Here is a 28,000-nt window from a genome sequence, read left to right on the forward strand (position 1 = left end):
ACAGGAGAAGTGTCAGGTGTAGGGCCTGGCACTCTGTAAGTGCCGCCTGTTGTTAGTAATATTGCCGTCACCTTGAAAATAGTCTGATTTTTTTTTTTAAAGTTAAGTCGTTGCAAAAGTCAAATACTTGGTTACTGTCTGTGACTTATTAGCCATGACCTCATACCTCAGCCCAGAAGGGTCTCTGAGCCCAGAGGACCAGGACCTCCGTTGTGCAGCAATGGTGCTGGGGTACGGGGTGGGGGGTGGGGGCGCTGTGCCTTGCTCATGGCCACACGCTTTGGAGGCCCTGGGGTGGAGGCACAGGTACAAGGGCCTTGGAGCCACACGGACCAGAGCTGAGTCCCAGGCTGCAGCCGCAAAACATACATGGTGCGTGGCCAGACCTGAAAACGGTCTCTGAGACACAGCTCACCCTTTGGAACTGGGCACCATGTTTTCACTCTAGTTGATTGACAGGTTGGCCAGCTGATTCTCCCAGAAACTCTTGGCTGCAAACCGGAGTTCTTCCCAAGCCATTGTCCTACCTCTGAACTGCACAAGACCCCCTCCCCCCTCCCCAACTCCGCTCAAATCTTCCTTAGCAGGGAAGAGTAGGGGGTCTGGACAAGGAAGTGTCTGCTTTCCTGGGTGGCTTCTCCAGGCTGTCCAGCTTCGCTGAGCAGTGCTTGTGTGTCTACTCAGGGCCAGCGAGGCCGGCAGCCACCTAGAAGAGCCTCTGGAACACAGAGGCAAGTTATCACCCAGTGGAGTTAAAAAAAGCAAAAGGAACCGCAGCGTGAGTGTGTGTGTGCCCTTCAGAAAGGAGAGGAAGCCTTTCACAAGACAGTATAAAGGCCTCTACTTCCTACGTTTCAATCAAGACTTTTGGCGGAGGCTGTGACACTGTTTCCATCCTGGCTAGCGGGTTTGTTTCTCTCTTTGAAACAGCCCCAGAGCCCGGAAAGATGGGGACAGATTTCCCAGCACCGCTTAAGGGCCATCCCTGCCCGCCCCCCCCCCCCCAAACGTGACCGCCTCCCAGCCTGCTTCTGGCACAGGAAGAATGTGTGGCGCTCCCAGGGATGCTGGCAGCGGCCCCACTGCTTGGCTCCCGAATCAGAACCATCTGGTGGAGTGAGGGAAGTCAGGACAGTGCCTGGAGAGAGGCAGCTCTCCTCGGTGCCAGCCCCACGCCTGCCTGCCGCATTACCAGGCACCGGGGAGGAGCTCCGAAGAGACGGGGAGATGTGGGCCAGCTGCCTCTGAAACTCAACACATGCTTGCATTCACGTTGCTGCCTCTTTTCTCTTGCTTTCGTGAATGTTTCTTCTAGGGACTGCTGGGATTCATTGGTCTGGTCGGGGAGCCGGGGATCATGGGAGAAAAGGTGAGTTGTGTTGGTGGGGGCAGCGGGGTAGAATATAGAAACAAATAGAACTTGTGGTTGAAATCTTAAAAATGATGAAGGGGCCAGTTGCCCTGAGGATTTCAGACTTGTTTCCCCTGTGGCTTCTCCTTGCTTCCCTAGCGTTCCACACCCTCAAAGAGCCATTGTCCCCTTTCCCAGCACCCCCTGGGGGCTCTGCCCTGCCCTCCCGCAGGAGCAGCTAATGCACTTGCTGTGGGCCTGCCCGCCTGCTCACTGGCACAGCATAGGGGCGGGCGACAGAAGGGAGGTAAAGAGCCATCTTTTTTAAAAAGGGCACAGTTCCTTATGCTGCCTTGTTAGTCCCCCGGCAGCTCTGTTTTACAGACCAGACAACCGAGGCTCAGATGGGGGAGGGGGGTTTGGGGGGAGGCTGACTTAATCAAGGTCGCCCAGGTAGGAAGTGACAAAGCTGGGATGTGAACCAGGTTCAGTGCCCGGGGCCTCACGTTAGCTCCCAGCTCACAAGCACCCTGTGGTTTCCAGTTTCCCACCATGGGCCCTAGAGGGTACCTGCTTTCCTTTTATGGGTTTGTCTGATCCCCAAGCTGGCCTTGCTGGGTGCCCGTATTATTCCCACTGATTGGATAGAGAAACTGAGGTCCAGAGAGAGGAAGCCTCTGCCCTACCACAACCACCTTCTCCTCCTCCTCTGTTTTCTCTTCTTCCTCTTCTCTTCTTAATTGATCTTTTTATTTTGAAGTAATTATAGAGTCACAAGATGTTGCAAAAAGCAGTACAGAAGGCACCCTGTGCCCTCCCATGGTCACATCTTGCACGACCATAGTGCGATATCAAACCAACTCTGGCCTTCCCCTGTTGTTCAAATGTTCCATGTCCCTCCTCACCTACAAACCGTTGCCCGTGCCCCTCCCCTGGCCAGGTACACCCCTCCTACTCCCACCCCTCCACCCTCTCTGCCTAGATCATGGTCTGTTCTCCTTCAGCTCCCTCGGGTCAAGCAGGTCTTCCCGAGGGGAGCTTCAGGGGGCACCCCCGAGCCCAGGTGCCTCAGATCCCCTGCTGAAAGGCCTTAGCACTGAGACCTACGCCCCCACTGCACTGCCTCTGGTTTGCATCTGAGCTGGTGATTTGTGTCCGTCTCCCCACGACACTCAGGGTCTCACGGCCCATGAGCAAGGTCTGTCTGTGCTCCTCACCATTGCATCTTCTGGGGCTGGAGTGTCACGCCAGGCCCGTAGAAGACGTTCGGTAAATGTTTGCCGTCTGAGTAGATACAAAACACAGGGCCTCACGAAAACAGCCAGGATGCAAAGCCAGAGCCCCTTTTGCCAGCAGCCTCTGTCTCCACCACCCACCATCTCTGCCCAGTCTGTCTGGATGGATCAGGAGGAAGAGAGTTGCATCTCAGATGCCCCAGCATCTCATCTCTGTCCGGGCGAGGGAATGGGGAGACTGAGAGCGCCTTCCCTTACCATCTCCACCTCAGCAGGCCCAGCCCAGGGGACGCTGTGCCCAACGAGGACCACATGACATGGGCCAGCATCACAGGGGACAGTGTCATTAGCTCATCCTTGCTCAGGATCACCCTTGCCCGAGGGAAGCCCTCTGTGTGGCATGCCACAGTGGATGCCGAGGCCTCCCAGGGCTTGCCGGGTTCCTGGCTTCTGCTGAGCGAAATCCCAGCGCCCCTTCGCCTGTCACCACCCTGGGTGATGCGACTCTAGACTTCAGACAAGTCCCTACCCCCTCCTTTTTGGCCTCTGGAAGGCCTCTGCACCTGCTCCCCAGAGAGCCACCCCACAGCCATCACCTCCCTGAATTGCTGTCTCCATCACAGGGTGACCGGGGCATGATGGGACCCCCAGGCGCACCTGGCCCCAAGGGATCGATGGTAAGGAGCAAGTGTGCACGCCTTGCCCTCTCCTATCACTGTCGTGGTGACAGTTCTGCTCTCCTCTGCCTGCTTCCGCATACCTTGGGCATTCAGAAAGACCCACCCCTTCCCCTTTCAAGAGGCCACCCTCATGGCCCTGGGCTGGGGCTGGGGCTGGGGCTGGGCTGCCGGGGGCGGAAGGAGGAAGGGCCCCCTGCTTCAGCTGATTCCTTCTCTCCCATCTCTTTCTTGGCAGGGTCATCCTGGAACTCCAGGTGCAGTTGGGACCCCTGGAGAGCCCGGACCCCGGGTAAGCAAAGCCCTCACGTTCCCTGAGTTCAAACCCACTGCCGAGTAATGGTGAGGAGTCCAGACAAAACCAGAGTCGGACGAAACCCGGGTTTGAGTCCCAGCTCCATATTACCAGGGAAGATCATTGAACTTCTCAGAACCTAAATTTTGCTCATCTGAAACACAGAGAAAATAATCGTGGTCATGATAGTGTCATCACATGAGTTAAATGAAACTGGGCAGCTAATGTTCATTATGTAGTGATGTTCCTTGCACGGGGTATCTTGGTCATTAATGCCATCATCGCTTTGTTCATTCACTCCAGAAATACCCTGTCACGTGTGCCTGAAGCCGCTCCAGGAGCGGGGGACAGCAGCCGTGAACAAGGCAGAAAACTGCTGCTGCCCATTAGGAGATTATATTCTGGCATTTGAGAGAGAGAACCCCATAAATAAGGGACACCTGCTATGGAGAAAGTAGGGGAGAAGATGAGAAATACTGGGGACACATTGGATGAGGGTTAGAGCATGGAGGTGAGGACACGGGGAGCCTGGGCTTGTGATAATTGAGGGCCAGGGGTATTCCTGAGGACCCCGAGGCAGGGAGGAGTGGGAGAGGCAGGGTAGTCAGAGTAGGGGACCCCATCTGCTCTCCTGAAGGTGATGTTGGGGGTGGGGAGGGGTGGCTCTCATTCCGAGCCCTCAGAGTGTGTTCCCTCTGTCTCTGCTGACGGAGGCTGGAGGCTGGGAGGGGCTCTCACTTCAGCCAAGGCTCGGGCTCAGAGCTGGGAGCCCACTCTGGGGAGGTGGAGGGGCGGGCTCAGGCAAGTAGAAAGGGTATAGGGGATGACGGGGACCAGCGCAGGCAAGATCCTGGGACAGGGCCAGGGGACGATGAGTTCAGGCTGCCCAGGTCCCTCCAAAGGCCAGGCTGAGGGACTCCCTGGAATCTGATGAGGGAGGAAATGGGAGCCTTTGATGGTCTGAACCCAAGGGAAGCATGCACACACCAGTTCTCTGTGCCAATTAGGGAGGCAAAGCCAGCTTGGTTCCCAGACTCTTCTGTGCACCTACTATGTGCTGGGCCTTTGCTCAACCCCGAAGGTGCAGGACTGGTATGAAACACATCTGCTTCTAAGATCCTGTCTAGTGGGGGTGCCAAGTAGAAATAGCCTCCCGCTCATTAACAGACCTTTACTGAACACCTACTGTGTGCCAGGCGGCAGGAGGGTGCTGAGGAGGGATATGGAGGCACTACCCCGGGAACGAGAAGCCGGCACACAAGTAACCATAATCCCAAGACTGAGGTGCCACGCAGCGGGTGGCTCTGTGTGCCCCCTACAATCCTTTTCGTGAGGTGGAAAACTCATAGTGCAGAGGTGGGATGAGAGCCAGCACTCTGGGCTCCTGATGGCATATCTTATCTGGGCTCCTGATGGGGAGGAGGCAAAACCACTTCTGGCCTGGGGCTGGAGGGGCTGGTTGGTGGCTGAGGATCCCAACTTGCAATCTGAGGGTCCTAGCCCACCCAGCCAGAAGGCTGCTGTCCCATCTCTCTCCCCAGTGTTCACGGGACCCAGGTACGAGGGTCCCCAGTGTTCACGGGACCCAGGTACGAGGGTCCCCAGTGTTCACGGGACCCAGGTACAAGGGTCTAGCAGATACTCCTAGAGACACAGTGACTGGGGACCATCAGTGTGGGAGGTGCCCAGGCTAGGGTCCATCAGCAAGTTAGAGCTCCTCTGCCCTTAGACCTCAGCCTCTCTGGGCCTCAGGCTCCCTATCTGTCCAGCGGGAGGAGGAGCCTGGAACAGAGTTGCTGAGGCAACATGGAAGGCCAGTGGGAGGTGGGAAAACAGGGGATGTCCCAGCCAGCGTACGGAGGGAAGGTGCTGGCCTCTGAATCCTCTACCTCCGTGGCTCCGCAGACCTCCTCCCCACTCTGTGTCCTCAGTGCTTCTAACTGTACTGGGGGGCGGGGGTGGCTCAGACTGAGTGAAATCAGTCACATGCTGCTTTCAGACCCCAAGGTTGCCATTGATTCGCCATTGCTGCATATGGGGCTGGGTCACTTGGATCTCTTGGGGTCCTTCCCGGACAGCCAGCTGCCCTAGTGCTGTTGGGAAGCGGCATAGCACCGAGGTCCAGAAATCTGACTTCAGAATCAGACACGTGTGAGTCAAATCCTGGCCACTTTCTAGCTGTGTGATTGTTGGCAATAGTCACATCTTCTCTGCGCCTCAGTTTCCCCATCCGTAAGCCAACATCGTACTACCTTCATGATGAGGTTGTTATGAGGAATAAGTGGTAACAGTGCATGCTGTAATGCTCAGCAAATGATCTGCATATACTAAGTGCATGATGACTGGTAGTAATAAGAATTACTGACTATTTATTAGATACGGTGATTACCACGATTATTAGTAAGACTTACTGTTAAGGTGACATTTCTGATGATACCGTTCACATCTGATGAGTATTTCCCCACTTTTCCAATCACATTAATACCCATGTCCTCCTACGGCCCATCGAGGTCAGCCAGATCAGGACCTTCATTATGTGGGGGACTGGGGACAGGTTCCAGAACCTCGAGTTACTGCCCCCACCCCCCCGACCGAGAGAGCCGCTAGCTACCCTTTGCTGGAACTTTCCATGTCGTTTTGTCTTCCCAGCAACTCCGGGAGCTAGGGATTCTTATTATCCCCATTTATAGATGATGAAACAGGCCCAAAAGGTGGAAATCACTTGCCAAGGTCACAGGATTAGGAAGTGGCAGGGCTGGGATTTGAACCTGGCTCTCTGGTGGAGCAGTCTGCTCCTTTAAGTCCTCTATTCTACTGCCTCAGAGTCAAGACTTGGCTCCTGAAATTTCCCAGTGACGCATTGCATGCCTGATGCGGTCCAAGATCCTGCTGTAAAATGGCTCGTCCTCACCCAATCTTCCCATCTCCTGCCATCCCGGAGTCAGATCTGCTTTCTTATTGGGCCAAGCCTGGGTCCTCACCCCGCTTGCTCTGCTGACAAGGGGCAAGTTGGGACCCAGCCCCTCACATCAGCCCTTCGGCAGCAGCTGATGGAGGGTCTGTACCCCTCAAGGCCGTGGGGAGGGACGAACGGGAACAGCAACTTTTTCCTGAGGCCCCAAATGGAGCTGGGCCTCTCCCTGGTATTTGCAGGGGGCTGAAGCTGCCTCTTCCTTGTAGAAGGAGCACGCCCCGTCTGAGGCTCGCTGCTGAGCTGGGAGGCTCGTGGAGGGGTCCGGCTGGCCTGCTGTGCGTGAAGGCGCTGCTTGGTGTGTGCAGCCCGGGCCGGAACCCGGGGGAGAAATGAGGCAATGAGGCAGCCTCCTCCTCCTCCTCCTTCCTGCTTCCTCCCCACCCTCTGTCCTCTCCTCGCCTGTTGTTAGGTTGTTGGTGGGTCCTTCAGCAGGTCCCCACGTTCCTGTCATGGGTCTGCGCTGTGCCAGGTGCTGGAGAACAAAGGCAACCCTGTGTTTTCCTTCCCTCCCTCCCTGTCTCTCCCTTGTGTCTCTTGTCATTCCTGCATCAAACCAGATAACCCGGCGGCTTCCCTGGGCCAGGCCCTGTTCCCTTCTCCCTGCCTCCCCCTCCCTCACCCCAGGGCTACGGTCTGGTTCTTCCCCCGTCCTTACCCCAGGGCTCTTTCTGCCCTGGTCAAAGCTTGCAGCTGATAGTCGGGGTCAGGGCGGGGGACAGATCACGGGGCTGCCATCGTCTCCTTGCTGATGGAGAGACAAAAAGGGGAATGGGCATTTGAGGAGAACCTTGGTCAGGCATGGCATGGTAGCTTCTGGTTGTCGATTTTGAGATACAGGAGAAAATGGCTCATCCATCCAGGGAGGCTTCTTCTTACTCCTGGACTCCCAGGAAAGGTTAAGCACCCCCCTCCCCCCCACCCCACCGCATCAAGCCTAGGGCATTGACTCATGCTCAGGGTTACGGCTTGGCTTGTGGGCCACTTCTCCCAGTGGGACAGCTTTTCCCACTGGGCTGCGTCCTTCTGTGCAGAGGCACTGGGCCTGCCCAGGGGCCGCTCCCAAGCACTGCCTGTCTGAAGGCTGCGGCCAGGCTTCACCCCTATGCTCCTAGCCTTCCCTCTCGCCCCCTTGCTACCGGAAAGGGGGCTTCTCCAAACTCTTTCTCCTCCCCACAGGGTCCTCCAGGATCTCGAGGTCCACCAGGCATGAGGGGAGCAAAGGGACGCCGGGTAAGCAGGGCCCAGTCCCCGGGGGGCTGATGCTGGCAGGGGCCACCTGACAGAGAGGCTCCCTCCTGGTCCTTGCCCCCTGCCCAGCCCTGAGATTGGTGGTTTCCAGGCATCACACGGGGTTCCAGGCTCATCCTGGGCCTGAGTGTTGGCCTGGGACCCCCTTTCCAGCCATCTCTTCCAGCCCATTTCTGAGCTCCAGGCCTCACCATCCAGTGGGTACAGACCAGCTCTGTGGTACCTGTGTTTGTCCATCCATTCATTTAGTTGGTCATTCAACCGCCATTTATTTAGCACCGACTCTGTGCTGGCCACTGTTGAAGGCTCTGTAGACACTACAAAGAATGGGACAGGCATGACCCCTGCCTGCTCTCGTGTGGCTCAATCCAGTAGGTCAAAGAGATTGTATAGGGTCATTGGCACATAGCGTAGGGTCATTGGCACATTGATGGTGATGATGCACAGGCAGCTTGGGAGCCTGGAAAGGGTTTCAGAGAAGGCTTCGGGAGAGGAAGACAGCTGAGCTGATGCCAGGTTCTGGGCAACGGACTGCCCTAAGGTGAGAGAAGGTGTGGCATGCTTCGGGGTCTCCAGTGGTTCAGCAGAGGGGCAGGCGAGAGGGATGAGGCAAAGAATTAGCAGGTGCCAAGCCTGCGAACAGCACAACGAAGCCTGTGGGCTGCTTTCCAAGGGCAGTGGGGAGCCACAGGGGATTTTAAGCAAGGGCTGGCCTGAGCACAGTGGCCCGAGGTAAAGTACTTACTGTGTGTCAGGTACTGTCTGTCACATGTTTCACTCATTTAGTCTTCAACACTACTCTATAAAGAAGGTGCTATTCTTATTTCTGTTTTATAGACGAGGAAACTGAGGCACAGAGGGGTTAAGTCGCTCGTCTCAGGTTGCACAGTTAGAAAGTGGCAGAGCTGGGATGGGGACCCAGGGAACCTGGCTCTTTGGCATACTGAACGTAGTCTCATTTTCAGTCATGCAGGGAGGGCTGATGCAGTGGTTTTCTGCCCCCAACTGGTGTCCGGGTGCTGGGCCAGGCAGCCTTGTAGGAGGGAAACGCCAAGGCACAGGTAGAGCCGGCAGCCGAGGCCTGATATCCAAGCTCCATACGGGGGATCTGTGATCAGTCTCCTCTTGGCTGAATTTCAAGTGGTTTTAAATTTTCCCCCAAACCAGATGGCCTGAACAGTCAGCCAGGGAGAGGGGGGATTAAGAGGCATTCCTCTGGCCCAGCAGGGCCCCTCCCAGTGCCATGTCCTGGGTCTCTGCAAGCAGACCCAGGCCTGCTGGCAGCCAGTTCCACCTTGACCCTGAGCATGTCACCCCCTGCCCCAGAAAGCCAGATTAGCTGGAGGGTTCAAGGTCCTCAACTCACAGCTTCCCCCCGCTGGCTTTACCTCCCCTTCCCAGCAGTGGCTTGAAGAATGTATCTCCTGCTTGAGGAAACCCAGGCTCCAAACCACATCAAAAGTCTCCAGGGCTGGGAGGGAAGCATTGGGAACATGAGCTCCTCCCCCCTGCTGGGTTTGGCAGGAATGCAAAACCTATGGGAACAGCCCCTTGAGTCCCTGGCCTCATGGTCCACCATTGGCCACTTCACAGAGGGGTAACTGAAGGATGGGGGGGGGATCCTAGAGAGACGCATACTGTGCCTGCAGAAGAGCTCAATTCTGGACAGGCCTCCACGAAGCCACTGGCCTGCCGAGTGACCTTAGCAAGACCTGGCCACCCTCCGAGCCTCGGTTTCCCCATATGTGCCATGGGGAACGTAGAAGGCCCTGCCTGCGTCTCTGCCCATGTGCAGGAGGGGACAAGATGGGCCCTCAGGCCCTTGGCTCTTGGTAGAACTGCTGACAGGGTCTGGGTCCATAGGCCTCGGGGGCTCGGGGTCAGACAGGGGCAAGTCCCAGCCTTCCCAGTTACCAGTTCTGGAACCTCAGGCCTTGGTGGGTGACATGAGGAGGAAGTTGTAAGGACCCGGAGTATGAACGCACATCAGCTGGATGCCCATTTTTCCCACGGCCGCCAGTCACTCTTTATCAGTGTGGGAGTGAACTCCCCGTCACAGGGGGATGTGGAGGTCAGGGTCTGCTCTGGGGCAGGGTGCTGGAAAAGACGATGTCTAAAATCCCTGTTCGTTACCTGGGGGATTCCACAGTCTCCCTCCACCACCCACTTTGAGGGAGTCGTGAGGATTCTGAGGTTCACGTGCCTGACATTAGACTCTGCTCCCATGAATGGGGCTTAGAGCTCCTCGAATCTTGGCTCTCCCTCTTTGACCCTGGGCAACTGAGTCCTCTCTGGGCCTCTAGCTTTCCTCTGCAAAATGGGTGAACAAAACAGAACTAACCTCTCCAGAGGGCCCTGGGATTAAATCCCTTTGCAGGCGCCTTGTGTGCGGTGAGCACCGGATAGGGCAGTGGTGTGGGAGGCGCTGGGCGCCTGTTCGTTCCCTCCCGGCTGTCCATCCGTTTGTCACAAAAGCTGCAATTGGCCAGATTTTCTGTCCCGGACTGCCCGAAGGGCAGCCCCGGCTCTGACTGCAAGCTTCCTCCTGGGGAGTGGCTACAAGAGGACAGACATGTGGTTCTGATGGAAAACCCAGGCCTGCCTCCAGCAGCGCTGGCTGGCCTGTGTTCACTTGGAGAAGGAGCGAGCAGGACTGGGGGGCCCTCAGGACACAGGACGAGCTACAGCGTGGCCCAGAGCAAGAGCTAGAGTGTGCGCCCATCCTGCTCTTCTCCCTGCCCTAGGGGGCCGGGGTGGGGGGAGGGTGGCTGGGCCCCCTCCTCCCTCCAAGCAGCACCAGCTTCTCCCCGAGCTCCCTGGGGGCTCCCAAGGCATCGCCACCTCCCAGCTAACAGGGAATTTAGACATTGTCTTCTCCAGCATCCTGCTCGGGCCTTCAAGGCTCCTTGCAGGCCCTGACCTGCACACCCCCATATGGGGAGCGCACTCCCACACTGAGAAGCAATGACAGGGAGTGGTGGAAAGAAATGGGCATCTGGCGGAGTTAGGTTCAGAGTCTGGCTTCTCCGCTTACCAGCAGTGTGACCATAGGCCGTTTCCTCACTGCAAAACGAGGATGAGAGCTGTGAGTATCCTCACCACCACCACTGTTTCACTACCATTATTACAGATCTCAAAACCATTCTCTCCGAAAGGCCTTGATTCCAAGGACAAATAGGGTGCTGTGTGATTCAGACCAAGCCATCAACACCTCTGGGCCTCCACTGCACTCCCAGAGCTGTCCCTTTCCAGGGAGGTCTGTGCCTCGGCTAGAGACAGAGGCCAGGGGCCAGAAGCCAGCCCTCAGGAGGGCCCTGATGCCCACCCAGCAGCTGAGCCTCTGTCCCAGCTCCTGTGGCTCGGGATGTCCCCCCTTCAATGTGTCTCTATCTCCACCGGGCCCCTGTTCATGAATCAGGGGCGGAAAGCCTGACACACGGCCTGACAGGGTCCATCTGAGACAGAGGCCCAGAGAGGGGAAGGGGCTTACCCAGGGCCACACAGCAGTCCAGCAACAGAACCAGAACCAGCACCCGCAGCCTCTAATGTGCAGTACTGGGTCTCTGAAAGCTCCCAGCTGGCTCTCATAGCGTGCTTGGAGCTTCCTGCTCTGAGAAAGGGACTGAGGCCAGATCTGCCAAGCCACTCCTCTGTGTCCCTGTCCTCGGCGAACCTGCCACCTCCTCTGGCAGATCCGGCTGTTCCTGAGCACTTATGAGAGGCCGGGGGGGGGGGGGGGGTTTGTTATCTCCCTCCTTAAAGGAGAGATTCTCAGCCTCATTTCTGAGACAAGATAACTGAGGCTCGGCGTCGTCCCCTGTCCTGGGTTTATTCAGTTTGTGAGGCACTATTTATGTTTTTTTAATGTTTAATTTTGAGAGAGAGGCAGAGTACGAACAGGGGAGGGGCAGAGTGAGAGAGGGAGGCGCCGAATCCGAAGCAGGCTGCAGGCGCCGAGCTGTCAGCACAGAGCCTGACGTGGGGCTCGAACCCACAAACTGTGAGATCATGACCTGAGCTGAAGTCGGACGCTTAACTGACTGAGCCCCCCAGGCGCCCCCATGAGGCTCTATTTAAGGCCGTTGGTGTGGAGATGATGCATTGGAAGCCCCAGGTAGCTGATAAGAGGAATTGTTGCTTTCTTTGGCTCAATTGTTAATTGAACATTTCTGGGGTGCCTGACGGGCTCAGTCAGTAGAGCACACAACTCTTGATCTCGGGGTTGTGAGTTTGAGCCCCATGTCGGGCGTAGAGATTACTTAAAAATAAAATGTTTAAAAAAACAAAACGAAATTTCCTTGTTCAATTTTTAAATGCTTTCTTCCTGTCCTATTTTCAATCCCTCATCCCCCCCCCCCCTCCAGCCAGACATGTTCCCTCACCTCCTTTTGTGGCTGGCCCCCCGCACTCCCGGTCCGGGGTGGGCCAGCCTCCTGCACAGGACCCTCTTTGTCTCCCCAGCATGACCTCTCTGATCCTCTGCAGGACAAACACCGCACTGTTCTCTATGGGGGCCTTTTCTAGATCCCATCTGTGTCTCTGTGGGAGTTCCTGTAAGGGGGTCACATGGGCCAGTAGGTAGAACCCTGGAGATACACCTGCTGATGGGCTAAGGGACCTGAGACAAATCACTGCCCTTGACTGGGCCTCAGTATTCGCATCTGTGCAGTGGGGGCAGGGAGCACATTCCACCCGCCCCAGGCGGTTTCCTAGCTTTCGAAGGAATAAGATTCCTGTCTGGGGCTCCAGGGAACAGCGGCCTGCCCCCTGCCCCGCTCCTGCCCCCTCCACATGTCGGCTCTTCCTCCGTGAGCAGGGCCCGATTGACTTGCACGTCGGGCTGGAGGAGGCTGCTGCAGACACCCAGCCTCATGCAGACTCAGACCCTCCCTGAGGGTTCGGTTTGCCCCCAAGGATTGCGGACCACACACCTACTTCTGCCTCATGTGTGCTCTGGGAAGTGCATGCAACAGCCGAACCTGAAGGCCCAACTGGAGGGACTGGGCCACGCGTGGCTCGGCTCTGCCCTCAGCCTCCACAACTATGAAATGCGTTGGCTGGCTGACCTCCGAGGTCTCTTTAAACAGGGTCATTTGTGCAGCACCGGCTCTATTCCAGAATGATGGGGCCTCTAGATGAGTCCCTCCAGGTGGAGCCATCTCGGCACACCGCACCCGGGTGGCCAGCCTCAGGCTCCGGATGTGCGGGCAGTGGGAGGAGAAGGGAGCCCCAGGCTGGTGCCGGGAAAGGCCCAAGTCTCTGGGCAGCCCTGCCCTCCTGGTTCCCGGCCCGAGGGAGACCCCTGCTGTCCACCATGCTAGTCCTTTTTTCCTATTCCAGGGCCCCCGAGGACCAGATGGACCAGCCGGGGAGCAGGGGTCCAGGGGCCTCAAGGTACCAACCCCGTGGCCTGCCCTTGCTCATGCCTCCCACGCTGGGTCAGGAATTCCGGAACCAAGGCTCACAGCTTCCTTGGCATGAGGCCGCTGTGGGCAGCAGGGAGTCCAAGAGAGGCTGAGAGCTCACGGCCGCTCCTCCTGGCCCTGGAGTCTGAGCAGGGGGGCGACGGAGAGAGAGCAGTGAACGAGAGGGAGCCAGGGGATTGAGGGAGTGAGGAGGAATGCAGGTACCTTCTGGTGCCTTCCCCGGGGGCCTCTGGCCCCCTCTAGGGCCCCCCAGAGTCGAGATTGCTTCTACTCCCAGCAGGAGCAAAGGCTCCCTCGTTCTCCAGAGCAGCTGGTGACTATGGCGAGCCACTCCCCTTACCGGGCCTCAGTTTCCCACCTGCATGGTAGAGAGAGGGGTGGATGATTACACCGGTTCCTTCCATCTGCCATGGGGTGTGGGTCCTGTGTCCGTGAGGGGTACTCCCCAGCACCCTGTCCCACCTTCACACGCTGTTTCGGCAGGGCCCTTCAGGACCTCAGGGCAGACCGGGCCAGCCCGGGCAACAGGTACGTCAGGCCAAGGCCGCCAGCCCCCTCCCCGCTCCCTGCTTTGTGATCTGTGCCTCTAATGACCCCAAATGCGTTTCCAGGGTGCGGCCGGTGAGCGAGGGCACTCGGGAGTGCGAGGCTTCCCGGTAAGTGACACTAGTTCTGGAAATTCCGTGGGGCTTCGCCGGGAGATTATAGCCACGTCAGCCGAATTCCCATCCTGCTGTGGAAACCCCACAGGCTCTAGCTGCCCACTCTCTCTACACGGACGACCCTCCAGCCTGCCTCTTTCCCCTGAGACTCAGTGTCCCCATCTGTCACTTGGTGGAGGGTAGGGGTCGGACCATCACACGTGGTGAAGGCTTACAGCCGCGAAGGGACTAAGTCACCTCTGTCCCTCTCTGCAGGGCATCCCGGGTCCCTCAGGCCCTCCGGGCACCAAGGGCCTCCCAGGAGAACCGGTAAGTGCCCTCTTGCCCCCCTCCTTTGCCTCTTTGCCCCCCGGCAGGCTGGTCTCAGATGGGCCACCTCTGGGAGTGTGGGATGTGGTCATATAAGAAGGAGGCTGGAGGGAGACAGTACCAGGGCCCTGCTTCCCTGATGGGACAGGCCTCGGAGGGTAGAGAGAGTGAGCGCTGACCAGGGAGCTCAGGAGCTCTGGGCTTGAGTCTAAGCACTCTTGTCCTCCAGCCTAGTTTTCTTGCAAGTGAAATGGGAATAAATTGTCCTTACCTTGCCATCCTGTTGTGAAAATGAACCGGTAACGTGTACAGAGTGCTCAGCACAGACTAAAGCTGAGGAAACAGAGTACTTGAGGTCACCAAGTGGGGAAGGATAGAACTGTAGGGTCTGGACATCGGACATCGGGAAGAAGGGGGTCACAGGGGCCGGTCGCTTCAAGCCGTGGGGAGAGCTTGCTCTTTCTCCCAAGGGCCACAGGAGACAGTGAGTGATTTGAAACCGAGGTGACCCTTTAGGAGGTCTTCCTGGAGGGATGGGTTTGGAGAACAGCCCAAGTGTCAGGGTGCCCCACGAGGAGGCAGTGGAATTGTACTGCTGGGGAGGCACAGGAGAGGATGGTCTCGAGAGGCGCAGGAGGAGGGTTCCCTGCCTGGGGCAGGGGGAGCACAGGAGGCTTCTGCCCCCCCAGAGTCATGCTACAGTCCCACATCATGAGGCCCAAGAGACGCCATTTTGAACACTGAATTGAGCAGGAGCGGGGTGGGGGTTTCTAGAGGTGGGGCCCAGGTGGGAGGTGTCCAGGCAGAAGGAATGGAGTGAGCAAGTCTGCTTGGAGAGCTGGAAGGTTTCTGAGTAGGGGAGGGCCCTCTGAATTTGAGGGGGAGGAACAGGAGAGAGTGCAGGTGATGGAGGGGTGGCAGGAGACCAATGGGGAGGGGGGAGCTGCAGACACAGGCTATGGGGGGCGTGGGCCGCAGAGTCCCAGATTCTATGGATCCTCTCCCTCATCCGGCCCTCCAGAGGGCCCAGGCTGCCGTCTCGAAACTGTTGTGTGTCTGTCTGTCTTCCAGGGCCCTCAGGGACCCCAGGGACCACTTGGCCCTCCTGGAGAGATGGGACCTCAGGTGAGTGCTCGGGGCCCCTTGTTTGTCCCAGGACGTTGCTGGGGAGACATCAGCCCCTCGAAGCCCTCCTCCTCAGGGGGTCCCCGGCCTGGCCTGGGAGGCAGATGGTCATGTCCTGTGTCCCACAGAAAGTGAAGGTTAGACACCCTGGCAGGAAGGGCAGATCCGCCTTAGGCATAAGGGGAGGGGCTGGGCTCCCTGTCCCAGGGACTGCTGTGTGCCTGGCCTGCAGGGGTCCCAGGGCCCTCATGGGGGTTGGCAGTGCCTCTTCTGTGGCACCGGGGAAAACAACGATGCCGCACCCCACCCCTGCTGGGACTTCACCTCGGCACCAAGGTTTGACTGCAGAGAGAGCCCTCTTGAGGCCATGCAGCAGGGGGCTCCCATGGGGCCTCAGACACCTCTGCCTTATCCAGAGAAAACTGAACCACGGCATTGGGTTCGTGCAGGGGCGGTGGCCATGCCCATGATGGTAACTCAGACCCCTCCCCACCTTAGTCATCCCGGCCCAGCTTTGGAGGGAAGGACTGGGATCAGTCAGCCCTGAACACAGCCTTTATTGGCTTCTTCCCCTGTTGTTATGTGAATCCTGAAATTTTCCTCCCTGTGCTTGCCAAGGGGCTCCTAATGTGGTAAACCACACTCGTGGGGAAGGAGAGGGCTCCAGCAGCCTCAGGGGAGCCCCGAGGCTCAGCACCCTGGGCCCAACCACCACCCTCACTATGATCCCAGCTCCCAGCTCCGAGAAGGCTGCAGCCTGCTCCCAACTCTGTGTCTCATGCTGTGTGACCTCAGGCACGTTCCTTGCCCTCTCTGGGCCTGCTTAAGTTATCTCCTCCCTTACAATCAGAGGCCAGCCCTTGCTGTAGGAGGGACCAATGGCATTTTTTTGCAGGGGCCTCCTGGTGCAGTAGGAGAGCCGGGCCTTCCTGGGGAAGCCGGGATGAAGGTAAGGCAGGATGAAAGAGAAAAGTGACTTGTTGAAACCAGCGCCCAGCTGGCGGCCACGTCCTCCCCACGGAAGAGAAACGGGCCTTTCTTGTGCCGGGATAATGAGTTCTCTGTGCTCCTGGCCGGGGCGCAGGTCCTGACTATGGCCACAGTGGAGGGCCCAGCTGGCCGGGAGCCCCTGCCCCTGCCCCCTGCCCCCTGCCCGGTGGTGTTTTCTCTGGCACCCGCCCCATGCTGGGGCAGCCGCACCTCCTGGCCTCCCACGATACCACTTGTATCTCAGCACCCGTGCCCCTCATTACCTGCCGGGAAACAGGTGCCCATTGATACCCGGGCTCTGGGGAGGGCCCTCTCCCCTCTCTGCTGTGGGAGAGGATGCGGCTCCCTACGCAGGCCCCAGGGCTGATGAGTGATGCTGACAGCCTGAGGGCCTTGTTAGGCAGGGCCTGGGGGAGCCCGCGAGGGTCTGTGGGACGAGAGGCAGACACCCCCTCCCTGTCCGTGCCTGAGTCTCCCTGCCATTCGGAGGGAGTTGGACCAGGCTTGGGACTTTGGTTGTTGACTTAGTGCCAGAATCCTTTGCGTGAACAATGCAGAAAACCACCCCGTATATAAAACAGACAGAAATGGGATCCTTCTGGTGGGGGCAGGGCTGGGGGCTCAGAGCCCCTCCTCCTTGGGCCCTTCCGGCATCAGCACGGAGGGAGACTAGTGTGCACATCCCCACACGGTCATCTTCTGGGGGGCGGGGGACATTATTCTGGCTCATGTAGGGCCTCTTCCTCCTTTGGGTTTCTCTCCAAGGCTCTCAGGGGAGCAAAGAAGGTGGGCAGCCACAGAGTTACCGTCCCTGCATCCGATCCTCCCTGGAGCCTAACTACCCAGGTTTGGATCCTGAATCTGTCACTTATTAGCCTCATGGGCTCGGGCTAGTTCTGTCACCCCACGGTCTGCGGTGTCTTCCTCCGGAAAAGAAGACACCTTTCCTGGCAGGGTCGCGGTGAGGGATCACATGGGAAATAAAAAGGCAGTTAGAACAGTGCCGTGTCCACGTGAGCCTGATGGTGGTGGTGGCCGTGGCTGTCCTGACGTGGCCAGGGCAACCGTGGAGCGGAGGCTCTGGTTGGCATTTTACAATTTCGCTTTGGTCCTTCGAAGAAGGTGCTTCCCCAGCTCCCCACCGAAATCCGAGCTGGTGAGAACTGGAGGGTGAAGTCAGGGCTGGGACTGGCCCCACCCACCCCCATGGACTTGTGTTTGGCTTCTCCTAGGGTGACCTTGGGCCTCTGGGCACCCCTGGGGAACAGGGCCTCATTGGGCAGCGGGTAAGTCAAAGCAAATTCATTCTCCCTGGAAAGCCACCTGAGGGGCGCTTGGGTGGGGGGAAGGGCTTCACTCAACCTCCCCGAGCCTCAGGGAGAAGGAGACCCTGCATCCCTTCAGCCTCATCCCGTCTATCTCTCTTGGTGGGCCAGCATTTCCACCCTGTAGAGGCACTCTTCGAAGAAAAGGGTTCTGTGGTCAAAGTGGTCAAAGCGGTCAAAGCGGTCAAAGCGTCTGAGACTCACTGCATGCTCCGTGTTCCCTCTTACATATCAGCAGTAGCATTTTCAAGGCTCTGAGAAGGCCTGCAGCCAAGAAACTGGTTCCTTTTGGATTCATCCAGGGCCCCCAGACTTACTGACCTGCAAGCACTTTTACTGAAAAACACCTGTTTTTCATCCCTGAAAACTGTTCCATGGAAGGTGATCTTCCCCTTTTCTGGCAGAAACCCACAAAGCTTTTCTTTCTCTGTGAAGCATTGGGATGCCTCTCTGTCTACCTCTCTATGCTCTGTGCCCAGTTTACAAGGTCTCTGCCTGAATGTGGCCTGGGGTACCGGGAGGGGTACAAAGCAGGCATCCTCTAGCACCTGATGGCTGCAGAATGTGGAGTCCGGCAGGGAGGGGGAGTTAGTGTGGGCCTCAGTTCGTGGGGACACCAGGCCCAGCCCAAGCTCCCCCCCTCATTTCTCACCTTTCCTGTTTTTCCATTGCCTCTTGCTCCCCGCTGCCCTGAGTTAACAGAGGCTCCACAAATTGAGTTAGGACATAGAAAGAGCGAGAAAGACCACGGGGCGGGAGACGATGAGTGTGGAGCCTGAAGCCGTGAGATGGCAGCGCTTGTGTGTCAACGAAGACTGATCAGTGCAGTTTTCTGGGAGTGCCATGTTGAGAAGGATCCCGAGGCTCCACGTAGGCGCAGTAGGGAAGAGAATGACGAGCACTTACTTGAGCCCCACTGCGTGCCAGGCACATCTCTCAGAGCACTGGGAACAGAGCAGTGAGTGACCGGAGGCCTTGTCCTCATGGGGCCACGTCCTGGTGAATCCATTAGTCTGTGCGCCTGTCACGCCTTTGCCATCCCTGCATCTGACGACTTCTGAGGCTCCTCAGAAGGTGCTGAACAGCTGAGCTCTGAGAGCAAAGAGAGACCCAAACACCTGCGACAGCCGTTTGGAGAACTGAAAAGTCCAGGGGCATCTCTGGAGCTGGGACTGCAAGCAGAGACTCTAGCCGAGGGCCAGATGGGGATTCCGGGGCTTGGTATCCTTCCCAGACTTGCTGGCAAAAAGAAAAAAAGAAAAAAAGTCTTAAGTTTGGCCTCGCTGTCCTCATCTGAGAAATGGGATTCCACCGAGGAGTTCCATGAGAGCTCGCTCCAGTTCCAGAAATAACGTACCTAGTGGCTGCCGTTTGTGGGGTGCTCATACTGTGCCTTACAGGAGCCCTTAAAGGAAGGGGTATCAGCCCAATTTTCAGGGGAGAAGACAGGTGCCCGTGGGGGGCTAGGTAGTTTGCTCGTGGTCACGCTGCCGGTGAATGGGAAGCCTAGTTGGGGGACTGAGGTCCGTGTGGCATCGAAGCCTTTCTTGAAGCCCTGGGCAAGCACCGCCTCCCAGTCCGGCCAGCCAACTTGGACACTGCAACTCAGGACCTCCTGTCGCCCCCACCTGACCAACCCTGCAGATAGAGCAGGCCGTGGCTTGGGGGCTGCTCCTCCTTTCTGAAGAGGGTGCCTCAACCCCCCTGCTCGCTCACTAATTCAGCCACCGTTTACCGGGCACCTGCTCTGTGCCAGGCATGCCAGGGCCCTACTGCTCGGAGACAGGGTTGGGGTCCTGCCCCAGGGAGGGGGAGGAAGTAAAAGCACATGGGCCCCCCCACCCCGGTAATGTCTCCTCATCTTTCCCCACCATCCTTTGCAGGGAGAGCCGGGCCTTGAGGGTGACGGTGGCCCTGCAGGGCCCGATGGGCTGAAGGTAAGCGTCCTTCTGCTGTAGGGTCTGGGGAGGGGGGGAGGTGTTCTGGAAGTGCCTTCTACCTCTGCCCCCCACTACCCTCCCATCCCAGACCTAAGTTTTCTCTCAGAAGCACTGTGTTCCCATAAAGCTCTGAGAGCAGACCTCTGGCATCTATTGAAGGCAGCGCTGTCCAGCACCGCAGCAGCCTCCTGCCCCGCTTGGACGGGGGCCTAGGAACCCTCCCCACCTTCCGCTGCTCGCTGCTGCCCTTCTCCTCAAAACAACAGCTTCTCTTGGTTAAGGGTAGTACCTGAGCACCTGCTCCGTGCCCGGCCCAGGGCCAGCAGCTTTGATATCTGGGATCTTCCAAACATCCTAAAAGATCAGGAAAATCAGAATTGCCACCCATGACCTGTAAGCCACTATTTATGGCAGACTAGTCACATATGTATCAGGTACTATACTAAGCCCTTCGTGTCGTGTCACACCTCAGTTAATGGTCCGGGATCAGTTCTGTCTTTAAATGAGGAAACCGAGGTTCAGAGAGGTTAAGCAACTTGCCCAAGGACGCACAGCCAAGACCCAAGCCTCAGCTACCTCTTTGCACCATGCGCCCAATCTAAAGGTGAAGAGACTGAGGCTCAGAAGGAGGCAGAGGCACACTCATCCAGAGTCTGTGGCCGAGTGGAGAATCCAAAACTCAAACCCAGGGTTCACTGGCACCAAAGCGTATAGGCCTAAGTCTGCCCCGCTGCATCCGGGAGATTCCTCTGTCAGCCACAGAGGCTGGCACTTTCAGGAGGTGCCAGGAGGTGCCAGGGCTCCCCTGAACCCCGGGGTAGGCTGGTGCCACTCTGACTTACCAGCGCCACCTGTAGCCCAGGCCTGTCCCTGGCTGCCAGCCCTGGCCCTGCCCTGGCATAGGAGGTGGGCTTTTCCCAGGGCTGATCTGTCACACTGTGACTCAGCTCCCCAGCCCAGGGTCCCAAGTGTCACATCCCAGGCTGCCCTTTGTCAGCCATTTACTCTCATGTGACCTCGCATAAGCAGCCCATCTCCAGACCTCCACTCCCACTATCCTGTCCCCGTCATTGCCCTGGATCCCGGGCCTCCCCATCTACCAGGAAACCTCGATGACGATGATGTGGCCCCTGGCTGGCTCTGCTTCTGCCTCTGGTTTTTCTTGCAAGGCTGAGAGCGCCCCCTGTCTGCCGTCCGGCAGCCTTCTCTCCTCTCCAACGCGGCTGCATCCTAGGATACAGCCAGGTCCTGGCCGGGGAGACCCGGAGTCACCTGAGAGCCCCTCCACACCCTTTGCCAAATGTCCGCTTGAACTGCGGGGACACTGGGGAACATTCTGGCTGAGATGCTCTGTGTACTCACCATGCACTTGCACCAACTGCCTTGACGCCTTTACATGAGTGAACTCATTCAGTCCTCCCAGGTACCCTGGGAGCTAGATTCGTCACCCACCCACTTGACAGATGAGGAAACTGAGGCACAATGCGAGGGCCTCTCCCACTTCTGGACAGCCACCTTTCTTCTCCTTGGGATCGTGCTGAGGTGGGAGGAGAGTGAGGGCTTGGAGGGGTGGGTGCCTCACACAGTCTTTTCTGCTCTTATCTCGGCTCCTGGTCCTGGCTTGTTCCTCTTTCACTCCCTTTCAAAGCCAGTTCTAGCGTAGACCTTGGGCCCGAGTAGTTGCTCAGGTGCACAGTATCTTCCCTGGTCCTCACACGAATCCCAGGAGACCATCTGGTGTCTTTATGGTGTTTGTCTAAGAATCACCTTCGTGGTGAAACTAACCTCTCGGACACGCACAGCACTCAATAGTTTATATAGAGCGCTTTTACGCTGATTATCTCTTTTGAGTTTGCTGACCAGCAGATGGTGGTGGTGATGCCTCCTAGTAGAGCTAACCTTTATCCAGCATGCACGCACCAGACACCTTGCTAAGCTACTCGCGTGGATTAGCTCTTTCAATCCTCATAGTGACCCTTTGCTGCTTATTTTACAAGTGAGGAAACTTGGGGCGCCTGGGTGGCTCAGCCGGTTAAGCGTCCGAATTCAGACTGGGTCATGATCTCACGGTTCATGGGTTCAAACCCTGCGTCAGGCTCTGGGCCAACAGGTCGGAGCCTGGAGCCTGCTTCCGATTCTGTGTCTCCCTCTCTCTCTGGCCCTCCCCTGCTTGCACTCTGTCTCTATCAAAAATGAATAAACCTTAAAAAAATTAACAAATGAGGAAACTTGCCCCGGGTCACACCGCTGTTGAGAGGTAGCAGCAAGATTTGAATTTAAGCAACATAACCCCAGGGGGGAGGGAAGTATTGTCCCCTGCGCATAGAACCTTGGAATTGGAAAGAACCAGAACCCTAGGGTCTCACCCGTGCTCTGCCACTGACTCACATGTGCTAATGGGAAGTCTCCTCTCTCTGGGCCTCAGTTTCCCCATGTGTAAATCAAGAAGGTTGAGTTAGACATCTTGTAAGGCTCTTCTGAGCATTGGCGGATGTCCTAGGACTCTAGGATTCTCCAGGACCCCCCAGACCCATTCTGTAGGGGGTCTACCAGGACACCACCCCTGCTGTGTGGGAGCCTGGGATGTGGGGCTCTGGGTAGTCCCTGGAGCCAGAGCCCCTGTAGGACTCAGGTTGAGGCCCCTCTCTGTAAACAAGCCTGGCCACCTGGAACAGGCTGTCTGCCTCAGAGAGCTAGGAGAGCAGGTGGCCAGAGATGACAAGCCAGAAGGGGAGCCCTGGGGCTGGAGTCTGCAGGAGTCATCTGGGAAGCGCCCCGTCTCTATGCCGGGCTTGGCTCGGAGCCTGAGAATCTCAGCGGGCAGGGATCTCAGAAACCAACCTGTCCAGCCCTCTCCTGGTGCCCAGATCTGCTCTGCACTGGCCCACACCTCAGCTTGGAGCCTCCCTCCCTTATCCATGCCATTCATCTCTGGACTCCTCCCCATTGGGAAGTACCCCCCCCCTCAGCTGGGCTAGAAATTTCCCCAACAGGCCCCTGTACCAGCCTCCTCTGCCCAGAGCCCAGGCCCCGGGCCCCAGTAGGTCCAACCTGAAGGATACGCTCTCAGCAGACCTGTTCCCAGTCTCCGGCTTCATGCCCTCTGCACCCTAATCTTTCTCCCGGACCCACACCAGTTTATCAGTGTTCCCTGTGAAGTGTGGTGCTGGAAAGCAGAGCTGGCCAAGATACACTCCCCTTCTCCCAGCCTGCTCCCCCACCCTCCTGTCCGTGACTTCATACCCTTTCCCACGGTCTCTCTGCACAGTCCCAGCTCAGCCCCTTGCAGACTGGCCACGAGCCCCCCGGCCGGGCCTGCCAGCCGTGATGGGGGTGGCCTTCTGACAGGCGCCACCCTGCTCCTCTGTGGCCACGGCCTGTGCTGCACCCCTCACACCTGCTCTGCCCGTGGGGCCCTGGCCTGGCACAGATCCTGGACAAGTGCCGTGCGAGTGCTAACTGTCATCCCCTGGACGCAGGCCGTGCTCTGCAGCCGGCGAGAGTGAGGGCCGAGCAGTCAGCGATGGGAGACGGTGCTCACAGTAGAGTCAGGCAGCAAAAACACAAAACAAAGGAGATGGAACCGTGCAGTGCAGTTGGGTTATGCCTTTAAAGCTGCATAGACTGGACTGCTAAGTAGCCTCATGGCTTTGCCACAGCTGTCCCACCAGTCCGAGCCCAGGACTAACAATGGAAACTGTGACCTGTTCCTTATTATTGTTACTGTAAACTGTTTTCATGTAAGCGAGTGCTAAAAATGCAACTCAGAAAAATGGAGCTAGTTCTGAGGGTCAGGATTGGGTGAGCTGTTTTCCTTTTTAAAAATGTCCTTCAGCGTCTTAAGACTCTTGTCCTCCCAGTGTGTCCCTGCTGGGGAGACACAGTCGAGGCTCCCAAAGCCACCCCCTTCCTGTGAACTCCTTGGGGCGGGAGTGGTCAGGGTTCTGTGTTCCTCCGGGCTGCCTCCTCACTGGCCCAGGCACCATGGCAGGGGTATTCCCTGTGCCAGCCAGGCCATGCCACCTGACCCTTTTGGTGGCTCCGGGAACAATCAGGGGAACCCAAGGGCTGCTTGGCTGTGGACATCCGACTGGAGCCCTGAGGTTTAGCGCTTCTGTTGGGCTTAGTGACTAATATCTTCTCTCTCTCTCTCCCCCCTCCCCATTCCCCTTCAACCTAGGGGGACAGGGGTGACCCCGGGCCTGATGGTGAACGTGGTGACAAGGGTCAGGAGGGACTGAAGGGCGAGGATGGGCCCCCCGGGCCCCCTGGCATCACTGGCGTCCGGGTGAGTATGTGTGACTGCATGCCAGCACCTGGGGCTTCTGGAGGGGACACGACTCGAGCCTGCTCAGGCAGTTGGACAGGAGGGGAGGCCTGTTGACAGCAGTCCCTTGAAGGCCTTCCCCTGTATCCTTCCTCCACCTGGGAGCTTCCCAGAGAACCAAGCTGACCATGTCCCTCCCTGGCCTAGCCCTCCCATGGCCAGCCCTCAGACTGGTACCTCACACTCTTCAGTCTGGCTTCCACACCCTCCACAAGTCCGGCCCTGCGGGCCTTGTCCCACATTCAGCCACACTGGATTTAGCAGGGAAGATTCAGCAGGAGGGGCATCAGCCAAGATTCTCCACTAGGAGCTTGCTGTGTGACTCTTCACTTGCCGTCACCCTCTCTGGGTCACGTGCTTGGTATGGATTTGGAAGGAATGCGTGCCGAGATCCCTTTAGGCTCCAACATTCCAGAGGCTCTTTCTTAGCAAACTTCTGAGTATCGTGGTTGTGGGATGGGCAGCGACATGTGGCAGAAATAGCCCTGGGTCTAGAGTCCAAAGGTCAAGTTCTGGCTCTAGCACCCGCTATCTGGGTGACCTTAGGCAGATCACTGCTGTCTCTCTGTGAGCCTTGGCCTTCTTATTTAAAGAGTCAATGAAACTTTGGAAAAGAAAGTGCTTTATATTATGTGCCAGAAAATAGATATCATCTTTAAGAATTTGGAAGAGGAAATGATTGGAAGCTGCTGGTTGTGGTCATGATAGTGGTAGTATATTGACAGTTGGGTGCAGGTGTTGATGATGGTCACAGTGGTGATGGTATTGGTGATGGTGGTGATGGTGATGATGGCAGAGATGGTGATGATGATGGCGGTGGTGATGGTGGTAGAGATTGTGGTGATGGTAGTGGAAATGATGATGGTGGAGATGATGGAGATGGTTAGGATGATGGTAGTGATGATGATGGTGGAGATGGTGATGATGGTGGAGATGGTGAGGATGGTGGAGATGGTGATGGTGATGATGGTGGTGATGGTGGTGGGGATGGTTAGGATGATGGTAATGATAATGGTGGAGATGGTGAGGATGGTGATGATGGTGAGGATGATGGTGGTAATGATGATGGTGATGGTGGAGGTGGTGATGGTGGACGTGGTGATGGTGGAGATGGTGATGATGGTGGTGGTGGTGGAGATGGTGGTGATGGTGATGATGGTGAGGATGATGGTGGTGATGGTGATGATGATGGTGGAGATGGTGATGATGGTGGAGATGGTAAGGATGATGGTGGTAATGATGATGGTGATGGTGGAGGTGGTGATGGTGGTGATGATGGTGGAGATGGTGATGATGGTGGTGGTGGTGATGATGATGGTGGAGATGGTGATGATGGTGGTGATGGTGATGATGATGGTGGTAATGATTATGATGGTGGAGATGGTGAGGATGGTGATGATGGTAAGGATGATGGTGGTGATGATGGGGAGATGGTGATGGTGATGATGGTGATGGTGGTGGAGATGGTGAGGATGATGGTAATAATGGTGGAGATGGTGAGGATGGTGATGATGGTGAGGATGATGGTGATGATGGTGGTGATGGTGATGGTGATGATGGTGATGGTGGTGGAGATGGTTAGGATGATGGTAATGATAATGGTGGAGATGGTGAGGATGGTGATGATGGTAAGGATGATGGTGGTAATGATGATGGTGATGGTGGAGGTGGTGATGGTGGTGATGATGGTGGAGATGGTGAGGATGGTGATGATGCTGAGGATGATGGTGGAGATGGTGATGGTAATGATGGTGATGGTGGTGGAGATGGTGAGGATGATGGTAATAATGGTGGAGATGGTGAGGATGGTGATGATGGTGAGGATGATGGTGGAGATGGTGATGATGGTGGCGATATTGGTGATGGCAATGGCAGTGGCAGCAGTGGCAGTGGTGGTGACAGTGGCCACAGTGATGGGGACAGACGGTGGTGGTGCTGGTGGTGGTAGCAGCGTTCGTGTCCATATTTTGCTGTCTCTACCAATTTTCATATACTGGAGCTGGAGAGAGGTTCACTGGGGCCAGACTGAGTGCGTGCTGGGTGACGGAGGTGGTGAGAGGCTTGTATTTGAGTCTCTTTGGCATCAGGGCTGCGGGACAAGTATCTCCCACTCTGGCCAGGAAACAGTGGAGTATTTAAAAATAGAATTTTATGAGCCATCAGAGCCTTTCCAGAAATATATCTACATGGATGGGGGCCCAGCAAAAGTCTTCATTCTGGCCCCACAGCCTCACCCCACTGGCTGCTCCAGCCCTTACTCAGGATTTCCCACACCATGAGGGATGCTCCCAGCTGGAGAGGGCCCGTCACAACAAGTGGCCGGCCGCCCTGTCCTGGGGGAGACTCCCGGCATCCTGGCCCTGTGCTGAATTCTTCGGTGCTGACTCATTTCTCCTCCTGACAAGAGATCAGCCAAAGCAATCACCTCAGTGTGTTGACAAATTCCACCAGCCCCTGTACCATGATTTCACAATTTCCCAAATATGACCATCCTGGGACAGCGGTGCCCCAGACACTGAAGATCTGCGTTCCATTCCAACCTGGCTAGGTGGCCTGTGGAAAACACCTTCATGTCACTGAGCCCATTCCTTTGGCTCTCAAATGGAACAAAGAATCCCTTCCTCCCAACCCTGTGGCCAGAATTGGATGAGGTATGATGCGGAATATGGACACAGCGCCTGGCCCCTGGTTGAAGCCATGATGGTTGTTACTATTTTATTTTTGGAGGAACAAAAGACCTTGACGTTGCTAACACAGTGCCGTCCGGTAGAAACAGAAGACAAGCTACATGTGTAATTTAAAATTTTTTAGTACTCACATTTTAAAAATGTAAAAAGAAGTGGCTGCAATAAATTTTAATAGTCTATTTTATTGAGCTCGATATATCTAAAATGGTAACATTTGCAACATATAATCAATATAAAAATCATTAGTAAGGCATTTTGCATTCTTTTTTTTTTTTTGTACTAAATCTACGAAATCTGATGTGTAATTTACTCTTACAGCACATCTCAGTTAGGATGCTAGATTTTCATTAGAAATATTTGATCTGTATTTAGATTCCATGAACTGTACAGCTGAAAATGTAGATTCATATCCCCAAGTTATTCCAAACATACCTACAAGTTTTATAATAACTGAATGGTCAATTTTAAGTTTAATTTTAAATCAATTAAAATTAAATTGAATTAAGAATTTGGTTCCTCTGTCCTGGTAGCCACATTTCAAGTGTTCAGTAGCCCTGTGTGGCAAGGGGCCACCAGAGTAGACAGTGCAAAAACTAGTTCAAGACCTTTATATTAGACGTGGAGAAACTGAGGGACGTCTGGGTGCCCTAGTCAGTTAAGGGTCCGACTTCAGCCCAGGTCATGATCTCCGGGTCTGTGAGTTCGAGCCCCGCATTGGGCTCTGTGCTGACAGCTCAGAGCCTAGAACCTGCTTCGGATTCTGTGTCTCCCTCTCTCTCTCTGCCCCTACCCCGCTCATGCTGTCTCTCTCTCTCTCTCAAAAATAAATAAACATTAAAAAAAAGAAGTTGGGAAACTGAGGCACACAGAAGGAAAGGGAGTTGTCCAGGGTCGCATGAGGCTTTAAGCACCAGAATACAGGACAGTCTGTCCTTCCAGGATCACCATTCCCTCCTTCCTGAGGGCCCCAGAGTGGGCTGAACGGCACTTCCTTTAGGGACTGCACATCTTCTCCAGTACACTTTTGCCATGTTTTGTCTTTTGAGCAGACATCTCTCCCTTGTACTAAATCAAAGCCAGCCTCCTTGTAACTTCTGTCCACTGACCACCCCAGAGAACATAGTTGCTGCTGCCTCAGGGCAGCTGCAGAAATCTGCAGACAGAAATCCAGTCCCTCTGGGTTAGCGCATGTGTTTCCTGGTTCCTCTAAGATCCCATCTTCCTGCCCTTCCTCCATCACAGTCAGTCAGTACCTACTCCTATTCCAAGGTGGGACTATCATCTCCCTCATCCTATAGCAAGCACCTCTGTTAATGCAGCCATAGAGATTGAGTCAAACTAGCTCTTTAGTGTTTGCCAAGAATGTAGGAGTTTTTTTTCCCAGCTCCCCTTGAGGTTTGGGCCTTGAGAGAACTGTCTTCTGTGGACC

General features: G+C 56.3%; 1 protein-coding gene across 1 annotated transcript in view; it reads left to right on the plus strand.

Moving 5' to 3' along the window:
• The window catches only part of COL27A1 (collagen type XXVII alpha 1 chain), a 140,205-nt gene that overhangs the window by 86,019 nt on the left and 26,186 nt on the right, over nt 1-28,000 (plus strand). The window contains exons 25-37 of the mRNA XM_042963692.1: nt 1,316-1,369; nt 3,210-3,263; nt 3,502-3,555; nt 7,709-7,762; nt 13,121-13,174; nt 13,690-13,734; nt 13,818-13,862; nt 14,124-14,177; nt 15,249-15,302; nt 16,198-16,251; nt 17,525-17,578; nt 19,501-19,554; nt 23,738-23,845. Coding sequence (XP_042819626.1) covers nt 1,316-1,369; nt 3,210-3,263; nt 3,502-3,555; nt 7,709-7,762; nt 13,121-13,174; nt 13,690-13,734; nt 13,818-13,862; nt 14,124-14,177; nt 15,249-15,302; nt 16,198-16,251; nt 17,525-17,578; nt 19,501-19,554; nt 23,738-23,845 — 738 coding nt within the window. The remainder of the gene's footprint in view (nt 1-1,315; nt 1,370-3,209; nt 3,264-3,501; nt 3,556-7,708; nt 7,763-13,120; nt 13,175-13,689; nt 13,735-13,817; nt 13,863-14,123; nt 14,178-15,248; nt 15,303-16,197; nt 16,252-17,524; nt 17,579-19,500; nt 19,555-23,737; nt 23,846-28,000) is intronic.

The sequence above is a fragment of the Panthera tigris genome, chromosome D4 (genome assembly GCF_018350195.1).
Source record: "Panthera tigris isolate Pti1 chromosome D4, P.tigris_Pti1_mat1.1, whole genome shotgun sequence".
In the NCBI taxonomy this organism is placed as follows: Eukaryota; Metazoa; Chordata; class Mammalia; order Carnivora; family Felidae; genus Panthera; species Panthera tigris.